At 39.2% G+C, this 15,332-nt stretch overlaps 1 protein-coding gene across 3 annotated transcripts; it reads right to left on the bottom strand.

Annotated features, from left to right (window-relative positions):
* Positions 1–534: 534 nt before the first annotated feature.
* Positions 535–13,427, bottom strand: LOC108900495 (protein-serine O-palmitoleoyltransferase porcupine). 3 transcript variants are annotated; one of them, XM_018701569.2, is made up of 13 exons: positions 13,189–13,427; positions 12,512–12,662; positions 12,017–12,209; positions 11,792–11,835; positions 9,258–9,439; positions 9,039–9,169; positions 7,711–7,836; positions 6,349–6,449; positions 5,555–5,631; positions 4,957–5,020; positions 4,680–4,765; positions 3,528–3,638; positions 535–1,189 (listed from the first exon to the last, which is right to left on the bottom strand). In XM_018701569.2, exons 2-13 carry the CDS (start codon positions 12,645–12,647, stop codon positions 1,088–1,090), a joined length of 1,353 nt encoding a protein of 450 aa, XP_018557085.1. In that variant the 5' UTR covers positions 12,648–12,662; positions 13,189–13,427; the 3' UTR covers positions 535–1,087. The 3 variants fall into 3 exon arrangements, with proteins under 3 accessions (XP_018557085.1, XP_018557083.1, XP_018557084.1); XM_018701567.2 differs by having other exon boundaries at positions 13,150–13,427; XM_018701568.2 differs by having other exon boundaries at positions 13,228–13,426.
* Positions 13,428–15,332: the final 1,905 nt, after the last annotated feature.

Here is a 15,332-nt window from a genome sequence, read left to right on the forward strand (position 1 = left end):
AAAGAAACAAACCATGAAGTTTCTGTCGTTTCAATATATTTGCTAACATTAACCAGAGCAGACTCGACAGATACTCAGCGACCTGCAGAAACCCCTCTGGCTCACTGTGTCTATGAGGAACTGTATAGTGTCCCTAAATGAAACCTTAGAGCTCCTATCACACACAGCTCAAATCAGATCATGACTGCAACACTGTAAACACTATTTTACAGAGTGCTAAGACATGCAGTCACTGATGGTCAAGTACATTTCATTAGGTTTAGATATTTTCATTGTATCAGCACCATTTTGTGTTGCTTTACTGTTGAGTTGCATATATTTACATAAAGGCCCACTTGAAGCATTTATGCTTTAAACTGTAAATATGGTGATCTGTAGCATTTGTTCCTACAAAATACATTATAAATATCAATGAGTGTGTTAGAGATATGTTTATTGAGTAGGTGATTGTAATAAATGAGAGAAAAGTGTTAGAATTAAGAGGATTTTCAGTCTGATACCTTTGGCATCCATAGTTAATCACAGTCCAGGAGATTATTTACATTTACAGAAATGTTTATTAGAAAAAACACAAAAACAACAGTAACAACAATTTTAAAAAATGTAGTTGTAACAGAACATATAGAAATCTACATATACTTAAACATGAAATGTTTTTGGATTTGGACATTGTCTAGTACCAATATAACAATGGTTCACAGATCTGACCAACTATATTTAACCTCACTCTTCTCCCAACAGCTGTCCACAGGTCAAAGTAAATGTTGAGTCTATGAGGAGGTCTTACATGTAGTGTTCTTTCTTCCCTCTGATCAGATTTTCAATGCATTCTAATCAGTGGATTTTTCAATATACTGCTGGTATGTGCAACATTGTCCCTCTGCACCCGGCCATCTCAGACTTGTTTATTTTCTCCATCTTCAATCTGTGAGAACCACCTGAGCACATCCACCTGTCCTATAAGTCCTTCCCACTGAGCACATCCACGTCCTTCATTCCCATCAGATGACAACATTCTGATATACACTGACACAAACCCATTGAATTATGAAGTACTCTGTGTTCGCCAGCCTGCCAGTCTCCCATGTCACTGAGTTAAACGGTAGAAGACCCAGCAGGCGAACACAACCCAGTGGCTCGCCCAGCTCAGCTCAGACCACCTCTGGATTGTGTGGATGGCTGCGTAACCCTGTAAACAGGAGTGACAAACAAAGACACGTGGATGGAATATGTAACATCCTTTCTGAGTCTTGTGTCTCATGTGTTAGTCAGTGCAAGCCTGACCCTTGAGGTCTGTGGCCCTTTCATATGCATTTGAACAACAGCGAGACTTTAAATTAAAATACATATTGTAAATTCTCAAATAGTTACCTCAACTGCAGAGAGAACCAGACCTTTATTAGAGATATGTATTGGAAATTATTGTAGCAATACCATCTGCAAACGTGTGTGGTCTGTATCTTGATATGTATGTGTCTACTCAGATTTATGAAAGTGCATAACAGTAATGTGTAGGCAAATCTGTAAATATGATTCTTACATGCGTTAAAGAATCTGTAAACATATACACTCAAAAACCTGAATGGAAATGGCATGTTAATGGCATGAGTCAAAACTGTAAAGATCCCAGAGTTTCCAGGAGTAGAATGGGAGGCAGAGCCTTCAGTTATCAGGCTCCTCTACTGTGGAACCTTCTCCCAGTTTGGGTCCAGGAGGCAGACACCCTTTGTACCTTTAAGAGTCGGCTTAAAACTTTCCTCTTTGATAAAGCTTATAGTTAGGGTTGGCTCAGGCTTGAACCATCCCTTAGTTATGCTGCTATAGACCTAGACTGCTGGGAGATCTCCCATGATGCACTGAGCTTCTCTCTCTCTCTCTCTCTCTCTCCATCAGTATGGATTCATATCCCATGTTACACGTTACTAACTCAGTATCTCCTCTTTCCTGTAGTATTGTGCTCTTCCGTCTCTCTCTCCTCTTCTGTCTCTTTCTGCAGGTATTTCTGCCTCTGGAGCTGTAGAGTCTGATCTGTGATGACAAGTCTCCTGCTGCTCCTACAACTCCACTCAACACCTGCTGCTAGAATTAGAAATCACTTATACTGCTATTAGTTGTATTGCTGTGTTAGCAGTTAATACTTTAATTATCACTACTATCATTACTACTGCTGTATTATTGGTATTATCTTACATTTTTTACATGGAACCTGAGTTATGCTATGTTCTTCTCTCACTACCCCCACCCCTCCTCTCTTTCTCAACCCAACCAGTCGAGGCAGATGGCCGTCCATCCTGAGTCTGGTTCTGCTCGAGGTTTCTGCCTCTTAAAGGAAGTTTCTCCTTGCCACTGTCTCCTAGTGCTGCTCATGGTGGGAACTGTTGGGTCTCTCTCTGTAAATACCTATTTTAAAGAGTACGGTCTGCTCTATATGAAAAGTGCCTTGAGATGACTTCTGTTGTGATATGGCGCTATATAAATAACATTGAATTGGACTGAATTTAGCCTCAAGAGCTGGAAAAACAGATCATTTGTCAGTCCACCTCAGGTATGCCTCTCAGCTGTCTCAGCTGTCTTATGTTGCCTCTTTTGTTCCACTCATACCATGCCCCAGATCTGAAAATTTGTGTTATCCATCTATAGCTCAAGGTTCAAGGCTGTTTGCCCTGAGCTCAGGCTCACAGGCTCACAGGCTCACGCCACCAGGCTGCATCCTGCTCACTTTGCAATGTGCTACAGCTATACAGCCTCTGTATTACAAGGTGGCGGAAGCACAGAGTGATTTTTGTGACATTTATGGTCACAAAACTCTTGAGTGTTTCCTGCAACCATGTCACCACTTCTGCTGAATCATTTCATCAACAATTGGACAGTCAGAGTATACAGTCCAGAGCACAAATATCTGGACAGTGATACATTTTTTGTGCTTCAGGCTCTGTGCTTCAGCCAGCAATAAAACTGAACAGAGCAATGTGCAGTATCACTTAAATGTTGAATGATTCAAAATTGTACCATCTTACATGATATTATTATCTTTAAGTTGAAGTGTAGGACATTTGATCTTATCATTAAAAACAAACAGATTAGATAGACTACACTGAAAATACAGGCCTCAAAGTGCTAACTCAACCCAACAGAAGTCAGTTTACCAGCAAAAAATCATATCTGTGTTTCAATTAAGACTATGACTATGTGCCTTGAATAAATGGTAAATGGACTGCACTATAGATCTTCTATACTCTCAGGGAGAACTCACAGCACCCACTTAAATCTCGTGGGTTGGTGTGATGTTTCATGATCGTCGTCTCAAAATTTAAGACAACTCATAATTAAGTTGGTGTTAAGCTTCTGCCAATTAAACTCAACACTTTCTGCACATTCTGCAAACAGTTTCACTTTACAAGCCTTCCTGCATCTCAAAGAGCACATTCATTCAAAAATAGAGCCATCATGTCCCGCCTCCTGATGATTTTCAAGTGACATAGAAATATGTGTTTTTTCCTTGGCCTCAGTTCTCAGGGGGCTCTTACCTCCTCTACTTCCTGCTCATCAACTCCAGGATCAAACATAGAGCCCAGGTAGGTAAGGTGGAAGATGGCCAGGAAACTGAAAACCAGGTTCAGAACCACCACCCAATACTCCTTAAGACCAAAAAAAAAAAAAAGAAACTATGAAATCGTTTTAACCATTATAGAGACTTTCAAGTAGCTGAGAAAAATTCCTTCTTCCTCAACTTCAAAACACTTTTTGTAGAGTTGTGTTCATCATTTCAACGCATACTGTTTCATTTTTGTAATGAATTTAGATCACTTTGGAGAGGCATGTCTTTACTTTTACATTAAAGGGCTCTTTCTGTCGATTGCTGTCAAAAAAGCCACACTGAAGCTTCTATGATGTAACTGTTGTAAATAATAAAGCATGACGACTCCCAATACTTTTAGATTAAGATAAAACCGTAACCAGGCCCATCCCTACAGCTGGTCAGAGGCTTCACCCTGACGTTGGGAAGATGAGCAATTCACTGTTCAAATCCTTTTTTAAATTGTTTAACCAGTGATATTATGGGATTATTCTTTTTTATGGTCCATTTTGTTATCATTCACAAAATGTGTAGGATTACTTTATATTCTCCCATATTAAAGGGCAACTTAAATCATCCATGAAGATTTTAATGAAGTTTTTCATTAATAAGTTATACAGAGATGACAGATGAAGAAGATTAAGATGAAAAAAAAGGTGAATGGATTTGCACTGAATGTCAAGTTAGTGGTGCTCCTAACTTTTAGGCTGGTACACTAAAATTTTCAGTGAGGAGCACCAGTGCTACTGGTGGAAAAAGTTAGTCCAGTATGTGCTCAACACAAACAAACTTTTCATTTGGTTTCCTGTTGGACTGACTTTGGTGCAGCTGCTCTGTAGTTTATGCCTGTTACATTCCTGTGATAATACACTGACAAATTTGCAGAAAAGAGGTTATGCCCTCATGACAGTCATGTAAAGTTGGAATACTAAGACTAAAGGTACCTCACCACTGATCAAAATTTCCCCTTATGATACTGAATATGATGATGTTTTTTGTACCTCCATAACTATATTACTAACAGATACAAATGCTGTTTTCATTTCCTTTTTCCACAAGAATTTTGTTCTTTCAATTGTCTAGTAAGCTGAGTAAGTTTTACCTTCTTGTGGTGATGGCTGCAGCCGGGGTTACAGGGCCTAGACAGGATACAGGCACTGAAGATGGATGCAAGCCTCTTTCTCAGAACTGAGGGTAACAAAGAAATTCAACAACCTTGAACATTCAGATGTCCGGAGAAACAAAGTAGCTAGCCCTTCTTAACACTATCACAGTAGTTTTACTGTATTTGTTAATGTTTATGTAGCTCTATTTCACCTTCAGTGGTTCAGCTTTCACAGTGAAATACTCTTATTCACAAGCAGAAATGTTATTTATACCATGTTCAACATATGTGATGAATCCCAAAGAGAGCAGAACAGCTCCCAGGTGAAAACTCAGGCCCTGAAAAATACAAACAGCACATTTAGTCCAAGAAGTGACAGTTCAATTCAAACATGTGTTCACTGCAAACACTGCACACACACATACACATAGCTGACAAAGTAAAGGAAAAACCAAAGGTGTTGGGGTTGTAACATTAAAGTTACTTTAGTTGATGTTCGCTGAAGAAATATTGCCACATTACATGATGTTGCAGCAGCTCCTCTCAAGTTGAACCCAGAGAATAGACAGTACCGAGTGGCATTGCATGGACTGTGAGTGTGTGAACAAGTAACTAGTGCCTTGTCCTGCAAACATGGTAACTTTACACACCAACAATGGCAACAGCTGTAGCTTTAAACTGCTTAGATGGAAAAAATAAATATGCATGACTAACCTGACACAGATGAAAACTGGACTAACGTCAACTTTTTGTCGACTAAAACAAACAAAAATCAAATGACTAAAATTTGACTGAATCTAAAAAATTTTTGGCAGAAGACTAAAACTAAATTTGGTGCCAAACTGAGCACTGTGGATAAAAGCCTTACTAACATGCAGTAAGGCACTGGCTGTATATGTCACCAGGATGGCTGGAAAAGTCCCTAGTTTCATGGCATTTTTGAAGACATCTGAAAAACATGGAGGACATGAGGACAGAACAAAAGTAAACACACAACATAACAATATTTAAACACTCTCATAATAACTTGTAAATACAAATTGTCAGTGTGCGTCATTTTTCAATGTGACAAATGAGGTGATACTTAATCTACATGGTAACAGCCAAAAAATGTGAATACCAAAAGGGCTGTAACTAATAATAACTTTCATTATTAATCATTAATCCCTTACAACTAGAAAGTTGTATGTTGATATCCTCTGTGTATACACTGGAATGAGTGATGAGTTTAGTATGATCATGGGAATAGAGTGCAGTATTGAGCAGCAATGGTGTACTGAGCAACTGCAAACAGCTGCTGCAATGCAATTCAATGGGCAATTATCCACATCAAATTAAGGCTCTTAAGGTGCTTGTTTTTGCCACTGACAGGCTCAGTTTGTTAGGACTGTCTGACAACATTATGGATACAATTCCTACAGAGACAGACCCTTTATTAAAGAGTAAGACCCCTTTTGTTTAACCAGAAATATCACTATATATCACTACCAGACTCCATTTTATGTCATTTTACCTCACTAAACACAGGAGCTGCTAATCTATTGCTGCCTCGATCACTAAGTTAGTTTGAGTTATTGTGTGACTTTCAGTGGTGGGCTTTGTGTCTCAGCAGCAGTGCTTAGTGATTCTGGAATGTTTAACAGACAGAGAGGAGGCTGGGACTCACAGGTTTTCAGCCATCTGGACATGGGGATGTTCCAAGATGTCACCACCAGCACCATGGAGCGAGGCATTTCTACACTAAGAGGCTTCACCACACTCATATCCCTGCACAGTAAACACACAGACATATAGTACTGGAGAATACATCATTAGGCTTTCACTCATTCAGCCCTCTATCTTCTTCAAATGATAATGCACATTACTTTTTTGCCATCAACTTAAAAAGAAGAGAAAAATAGTAGCAATAATTGTGACATGTGCACAAGTTTTGGCACCATACTAAGTCAGTACTTAGACCCCAAACTCACTACTTGAGTGGATAATGAGGCTATTAAATCTTCCAGTGCAATTACTAAACAACTGCATAGAGGATTTGATATCACTCTCATCCTGTTGTATCTGGTGTAAGCCTATTGTCACGGCAGGGAAAAGTACTCTAAATAATGAACTCCACTGTGCAGCCTGCATGGGAACGTGACATTTGTGCATCGTTATCTGCATCTCAGTAATTTGGAAAAAGATACAGAATTGTAGCAGATTTTATGCAGGTCAGTTTTATTATCGAAAATGGATGACAACAAAGACCTACACTGGTTTAATTTCAGTATAGAATAGAAGAATATTATTCCATCTCCTCTGGGAACGTCCTACAGTTAAAACATTTTGTTCTGAGGCAGTAGCCCTTCTATCACATAAGGGCTGGTGTTACTGTTTGGCAGCAGATAGAAGGCAAACATTTTGTGACTGTAAAAAGGCTGGTTCTTGAGTGTTTATCAAAGAACCATTCTTACAAAATGGAAAGATGCAAGTTAGCCTGTTTTGAAAGAGACTCAAGGTTAGAACAATACATAGAACTACTTAATACATATTGTGCAACCGGCAGTCTTACCGACTTTAATGGGACCAATGATGAACAATGGAACAAGATTAAGGACTTCCTCTCAGCGCACTAAATACCAGACATCAGACTGCTGGGGCAGATGAATTTTTCACTCAGTGAATTATGGGACTAAAGATGACTGCTGTCTGATGACTGATTAAATCTCTGTTGGATGGATCTGTTTTGAGAAAGGGAGCTGAAGTGAACTTAGTTCTATGCAGTCTATAACTCTCATGTTTTGTTTCTATTATTTTCTCCTTTTCCCCCTTTCAAGATTGATGGTTTCCTTAATTTTCAAGGAAAATTTAAATAAACACAGAATAGCAAAAAACTAAATATGTAAGTTGCCCTGGGGTATAACAACACATTTTGCATACAACTGTGTGCATACATGTGTTATTAGCAATACATGTTTGTTATAACTAAGGTGCAGTCCACTGCACTCAAAATCTCATATTACAGCAGCTCAGCTCAAACTAAACTTACCATTTGATGTTGTCTTTTTCCTCAGTGAAGCCTGCTCCAGCCAACATGCTGGTGCCCTCACTGAGATGACCCACAAAGTAGTTACTGAAGTGGAAGGACACTGCAGTCTCATAAGCACGCAGCCACCTGAGCAACACACCACAAATCAGAAACACACAATATCTTTTGTTTTTTCACCATTCACTTTTCTCACTTCCACTTGAACATTTCCTCAGAGAACCTCTTAACCTCATTTGAGTTGTAGTGAAGCGTTCCTCTGGCACTGATTACTTACAGGCACTTAAGTAATCTGATTATTCCCACTTTCTACATTAACATAATTTCAGAAATATGCATAAACACCAGAAACCCACATGGACTGAGGGAACTTCAGTCACATGATAACAGGCCATATACAATCGGGTTACAACATGAAATAAAGGACCATACCAGTTTAAGCTAAATAATTACTGTTTACACCTTCTGTTAGTGTAGTCATTCACAAAGTATGTCGCCATATTTTAGCTTTTGTTTGTCACAGCAGTTTTTGCCAGTAAATACAATGTCAGTACAAAACACCTTTTACCCTAAGACTAACTGCCATGGCAAAAATATACATCCCCTCTTAGTATAGGTTAAGACAGATGTCCTGCCTATGAGTCGTTCTGATTAGACAGAATCTGCTCAATGAAGCTTCAACATGCCCCATTTGTGCTGTTGACACATGTTCCAGCTCCACCAACAGCTGCTGGTTGTTGGTCTCAGAGGTTGTTGTTCTGGTTGATCTGATGAGTCTAAGGTGTCTAAGTATGGTCCTTTAAGTGCCATATTTACATCATAATATGATACCTGAACAGTCTCCATGACAACTGAGCAAGCTCCATCCACTGATGAAGACCATGAGATATAGATGATAGCATGAACTTTGAGTTCAAGATGTTTTGTCAAAGTATCAGATAGTGGATTACTGTAGCACTGTACTACTGTTGCCATAATCAAGCACAGTACTCGTAAACTGGAGAGATGGCCATGTGCTTTTTGCAGCATGAACACAGCAGTGACTGGAGTAGAACACTGTTTTCTCAAGGACATGATCAACCAATAAACCTCTCCTACTCAGGTCTTACTGTAAACACTCTTCAGCAGACTTATAGTCTTCCTCTTACAGCCTGTGGGGAAAAAGGTGTTAATTCTGACTCTGAAAACAAGCCTTACCTTTCTCAAATGTATCTTGGAAGCAGGGAAAGAAAGACAGACAGTCTGTTCTCAACCGGTGTATTAAAATGTGGTGCATTGGCAAAACAAAAAAGTTGCAGGAAGACAAAAATTCAAATGAAAAGTTGTCTTACTTCTCTGTGACTGTGTTTCCATGGATGGGGATGAACAAGGGAAAGAGGTAAGGGGCGATGCATGTGGAGACCAGCAGACAGATTTGACTCTTCAGGAGGCTGATGGAGGAACTCTGCAGCCACAACCAGCTCTGAGGAAAAAACTACCTCATTACCACCACCACAGTACAATTCAGGAAGAATAGCACACAGAGGAAGCTAGAAACATCAACTTCTCACCAGTTTTCTGCCTTCAGTAGCGGTCTTATAACTGGAGAAGCTAATCCAAGGACCAAAGATAACAGAGCCCACGAAGAGAACGTAACCCAGGAACTCAGCTGGGGAGGGAAGGCTGCCCACTGCTCCTCTGTCAAGGTCAAAGGCCAGAGAGATGGCCTTCATGGCCACCACCATCTGAGAGCCTGACACACACACACACACACACACACACACACAGAGTCACTGAGTACAGCTGCTTAGGGGAGGAAATTCGCTATTGAGTTGCATTATGTGAATTGTAGGATGTAGTATTTTGACTCATATTCGGCACTAGAACTAGGATGATGTTGTATTTATTGTCACTTTCACAGTGTGATCACACTACACACTGAGAACATGCCTACAATGTATATGTAGTATGAAAGTAGGAATTATGGCTAATAAAGATTTTAGGTTTAAGAGAAGTTCTTTTTGGTCTATGTACTTGCTATAGTATTTTCACTGTTTTCCTGACACAAGTTCGTTTGCATTTCCACCTAGCTGGTATGACAGTTACAATGATGACATACTGCATTGTAATACTAAATATTCTTTTACAAAATTCTGATGCCAGGTGTGCATTCCAGGAGTCTTTTTTTTTTTCAAACTAATACCCTTCACTCAGTTTATCAGTCCATTCTCACGGTTTGTTTATACAGTATGTACTGACTTTCTACCATACAACCCCCTGCAGGTTTTCTGTTTTATATCAAACTGAATCCTGTAATTATTGTACCATTTTATAACCCATAAACATCTATTAGTTGAAAAAAAACAAAAAAAACAAGAGATTGAAAATGATCTTTGTTACAAGTTCCTGAATACTTTATTGGGGAAGCTTTCTTAAATACAATTAAATGCATAGTTGTGGGTAATGTCTTTTATACAGTCCTGTGCAGCATCACTAAAATGTTGAATGAATTAAAACTGTAGCATCTTATAAAAACTGTATTATTTTCATTTTGAGTAAGTGAAAATACAGGCGTTCAAGAAGAAAACCATAACTCACAAAGCTTAAACTTTGCTAAAGAACACAAAAAGAGGCCCGATGAATGTTGGCTGCACATTCTTTGGTCCAATGAAAACAAAATAACTGATTCTGGATCAGATGGAGTCAACATGTTTGACAAGGACCTGGCCAAGACTACCTTAATGATGACATAGTGCAGGCTGTGAAACATGGAGGCGGGAGTGTGCACTATCAATGCAAGTTTGGATGTTCACAGTCTGAATGAAAAGATGAAACTTTAAGAGATTTGGCAGGACAGAAATTCTGCAACAATACAATGATTCCAAAGACACTGCAAAAGTGTTTTAAAGAAGAACAAAGTGCAAATTGTGACCTGGCTATGTGTGTGCCCTGACTAGAACCCAACAGAACACCTTTGGAAGACGTTAAAGTGGAACATAGAGGAACAAAACCCCTCCAGCAAAGAGGAATGCCCAACTGAGCACTTGGGGGAAAAAGGGCCTTTTCAACAAAGGTGACCAAGAAGCCAATGGTGCCTCTGGCTGAGCACCTGAGATGCTGTCTGGAGGTGGGAAACACTTCCAGAAGGACAACCATCATTTCAATACTCCACCGATCTGGGCTTTATGGCAGAGTGGCCAGACGGAAGCCCCTCCTCAGTGAAAGACACATGAAAGCTGCTTGGAGTTTGGGAAAAAGCACCTAAAGGCCCTTCAGACTGTGAAAAACAAGATACCCTGGTCTGATGAAACCAAAGTTGTACTGTTTGGCCTCAATTCTAAGCATCATGTCTGGAGGAAACCACTGCTCATCACCTGCTCAATATCATTTCAAGGGTGAAGCATAGTGGTGCCAGCATTATGCTGCAGGGGTGCTTTTCAGCAGCACAGACAGGTCAGAGTTGAGGGAAAGCTGAACAGAGCAGAGTACAGAGATATCCTTAATAATAAAAAGAGCTCAGGACCACAGAGTGGGCCAAAGGTTTACCTTCTAATAGGACAGGGTGGTTTAGGCACAACTCTGTGAATGTTCTAAAGTGGACCAGTCAAAGCCTTGACTTGAACCCAATCAACATCTCTGGAGAGAGTCCATCGACAGTCCCCATCCAACCTGACAAGGCAGAAAATACCCAAAGCCCATCCTTCGAAAACTCAAGGCTGTAATTGCTGCCGAATGTGCTTCAACTAAGTACTAAGTCTGAATACTCATGTCAGTGTTTCATTTTCCTTTTTAATAAATATGTTAAAACAAAATTGGTTTGGTCATTATTGAGAGTAAACTGATGAGGGAAAAAATACATTTAACAATTTTAGCATAAGTCTGCAAAAAAACAAAATGCGAAAAAGGTGAAGGGGTCTGAATACTTTCTGAATGCACTTTAAAAAATATGTAATGTACACATGCAGTGAACTGCTCTAGATTTTTCAAAAGGAGGTTTTTCCCACATAGATTAAAGATATATAGAAAAATATAGTTGCTGTGGGAAAACAGCAGAATTGAAGTTTAATATCAGGAACAGTAACTTGCAAGATGATGGAATATTTACCTCTTATTTTATTCCAGGTCGCCATGTCAATTAGATGTAACTCTCTGAAATGAAGGGGTAGAAAAATAATATAACAAGACTTGAATTCAACACCAGAAACTAGATGGTTTGCAGAACTACTTCTGAAATTAATTAATGTTGAATTATCGTGGAAATTGTGAAACTATTCAAAGCTGCAATATTATCTTTCCAGGAGACTATGTGTGTTTTACATTGTTTTCTCACCCAATGAGAAGGTAGATGAGGATGACAGCTGAGAGGAAGAGGCCTCTGGTGCTGGAGTCTCGACTGAGTACCAGAATGAGGTAACATAGCACACTGAGCAACAGCACCCACAGCATGTGCCACTCAAAGAACAGGAAGAGGCTGTACATCCCAGCCAAAGCTGACACTACATGCTTCACAGAGGACACACCTCCTGAGGAACAAAAGCAGGAAAACAATTAGAATTACAATCAAAGCCAAACAGCCTCTAATAACCTTTCACTTCAAAATGGTTGAATTTGTGTTGATTCTAGAAATGTGTAATAAATGTGTATGGTATGAGTTAGTTTGAAAAGTCTTTTTCTCTATATTTACTTTATGGGGCAAGGCAGAAAAGCATAAGAACACAGGAATGGTGTTGAAATCAAGGATCATTATCTCAGCATGTCAGAAAAAGACAATATCCAAATTTGCTTCCAACCATGATGAGACCAAAAACAGTGTAGTTCAGCTCACCGAGTCTGAAGCAAAGTCTGCAGATCAGGCAGAGCAGCAGCAGCCTCCAGACCTGCTGTAAACCCTGCTGAACTGTAACGAGACCACAGCTCTCAGCCAGCTCCTGCCAAAACGCCACTCTGCTGGACATGTCCATCCTGCAGCTGCACACCTGCACACACACACACACACACACATACACATATATAAGTGACATCTAAAGGACTAGCTACATGCCACTGTAGACAACTTCACAAATGAACTCATAACATTCTACTTTTAGACCGACTATCTAGTTTAACATTTAAACTACCAGTAAACAACTTCTGACAAACTAGCGTTATTGAAATACAAAACTTTAACTAAGCGACCTTTAGCCTTTTGAAGGTTGTAAACAGTAAAACACCACCTGAGCTGCATAGCATTAACCAATGTAACTTTAACGTTTTCAGAAATTTCGTTTGCTAATTTTACCGTCAACTTATTTAACTTTTCGTGTTTCGTAGAGTTAAGCTCCCGTTAAATCTACAAAACAAATCAGAGTAGTTCATTGAAATCATGCAGCAGAGACTATCGTTCCTGGGTCAACCGTTTGAATCGAAATGGACCGAGCCAATGCTAAGCTAAGTTGTGTTTAAATAGTTAGCTAAGAAGCTAACCGGAGATGTGGAAGGGGAAAGCAGGCAGCACGTCCAGACCTGGTGGACGCCTCGGAGACTGTCAGGTTGCCAACGTACCTTCAAACCATTCCCTCTTTTCCTTTTTCTTCTTCCTCTCCCTTTTTCCTCTACATCCCCTCTCCCTCCCCTCCTTCTTCTTCTTCTTCTTACCAGGTGGTAGAAAAACCAACCTATTGGTGTGTTACCGCCACCAGCTGGGCTGAAATATTCTAAGGCACCAGTAGTTGACAAAGACCCGAAGCTTGGATTTCTAACCGTTAGAACGTTAGAAAGTTTGCACCACCTGAAGAACAACGCCCCGAAATATTACGTCTCTATCATAAAAATCTGGGGTTACGTCACGTTACGTCACGTTACGTTATGTGACATTATTGAGACATCATCATAAAACAGATGTGTTTGTGTAGAAGCCCACTGCTTGTACTGCTGCTGTTACCCTTGCTGTTAGTACTTATATTAATACTAGGCCTACTATTATTCCTCCCTCATCTATAACAGTGTTTCTCACTTTATAGGCACATTGAACCTGCTCTGGCAGCACACAGTGGTCCAACGCCTTATTAAGACACGACATGATGGTTTTCCTATAATTTGCCACCCGTTTATATACGGGGCTTCCTGATGATATTGCCCAAAGGAAGCATATATTGGGTGGAAAGAATTAGTCCTAACACAGAGCCCTGTGTAACTCCATGATTATTTTTGTGTGTATGGAAGACTCACTGTTAAAATGAACAAACTGGAATTTATCAGACAAATATGACTTAAACCAGGATCCTTTAATCCCAATGAAATGTTCCAGTCTCTGTGATAAAATACTGTGATCAGTGGTGTCAAATAAAGTACTAAGATCTAGCAGCACAAGCAAAGTCTATGGATTTAGACGTGTGCCTTGGTAAAGTGTTGGGCCACAATGAGACAATCTTAATCTACTTCTCTAACCTTTCTAAATCCTGATCTAAATCTTCAAACAAAAGCTTTTTCAAATGAAGGAGAGGTTTGACATTGGCTAAAACATCTGGATTGAGAGAAAGCTTTACTATAATCTAATATGGAAGTGTTAATTAAAGGTAAAACAACCTTGGACAGCCTGGATGGAATAGGTTCTACTCAAGCAATTTTGAGAAAAGCAATCTAAATATAAATCAGCCATTACAGTTGATTCTAAGCCTACTGTACAGGACAATACATAAGTGCCAGTTGTGGGAAGGAGGTTATGATTTGTTTCTCTATTACTCATTACTACTGAGATTAACTCTCAGGAATACATGGCATAACAGACTGTCAGCCTGGCTACACTGCTGAAAATAAACCTGGGGTTGTTCTTATTTTCTTCTATTAGTGATGAATAATAGAAGGATTCAGTCTATCCTACTAACTATTAGACCAATGTACTGAGAACTAAGAAGAATCCAGATAGATTTATGAGTAAGGGGCAGGTGGGTGATAGATACGTTGTTCAGCTTGGGCAGTTAATGACTAAGAGTAAGGCTTTCAAGTGGCTTTCAAGTGAGATTTAATATGAGTATGGTGTGTTGATCCATTTAGACCAGCATATTCTTTTTGCTGCAACCAGGTTTCAGTAAAACAGAATAAATAGATGTGATAATTAGTCATCGTAACTAACGAAGATTTAGATAATAGTGATCAAATATTTAATAGTGCACATTTAATTATTCTGTTTTTGGGTCTGTTACAGTAGTTGTATTACTTTACATTAGGTTTTTATGAGTTACCTTCATTTCTGATTTATTTAATTTTGGTGGTCAGTGTGCAGACACAGTCTCTGCCAAAGATGTTTTTGTATATAAGCAATGAAGATAACTGCACACAAATGATGTTTTGCATCATTGTTGCAAATTGTCTTTCAGTATCAGGCAGAGATGAGATGCAGGGAAAACTAATTCACACATTTATGTATTTTGGCTGTAGACTCACTGTATTGTAGTTCCAAAAATGAATGGCTGAAGATGACTAATAGTATATACAGAACCACTTGGTTCAATTGGTTACCAGCTGGTATAGTAATGTGAAATACTATTGCTACTATTTCTACCAGTAGTAAAAGTAGCCTATTCCCGCTTTTACTACTTATATAATAATAATAATAATAATAATAACAATAATTTGTTTTATTTATAAAGCACTTTACATTTGAAGGC

Source organism: Lates calcarifer, linkage group LG6 (genome assembly GCF_001640805.2).
Source record: "Lates calcarifer isolate ASB-BC8 linkage group LG6, TLL_Latcal_v3, whole genome shotgun sequence".
NCBI classification, from domain to species: Eukaryota; Metazoa; Chordata; class Actinopteri; family Centropomidae; genus Lates; species Lates calcarifer.

What these genes read in the sequence shown, in the direction of transcription:
- LOC108900495 (XM_018701569.2), bottom strand. Translation starts at nt 12,647, where the DNA reads ATGGACATGTCCAGCAGAGTGGCGTTTTGGCAGGAGCTGGCTGAGAGC. An exon ending in CTACTGAAGGCAGAAAACTG is followed by an intron (nt 9,170 to 9,257) that starts GTGAGAAGTTGA and finishes TTTTTTCCTCAG; the next exon opens with AGCTGGTTGTGGCTGCAGAG. An exon ending in GGAAACACAGTCACAGAGAA is followed by an intron (nt 7,837 to 9,038) that starts GTAAGACAACTT and finishes TGTGTTGCTCAG; the next exon opens with GTGGCTGCGTGCTTATGAGA.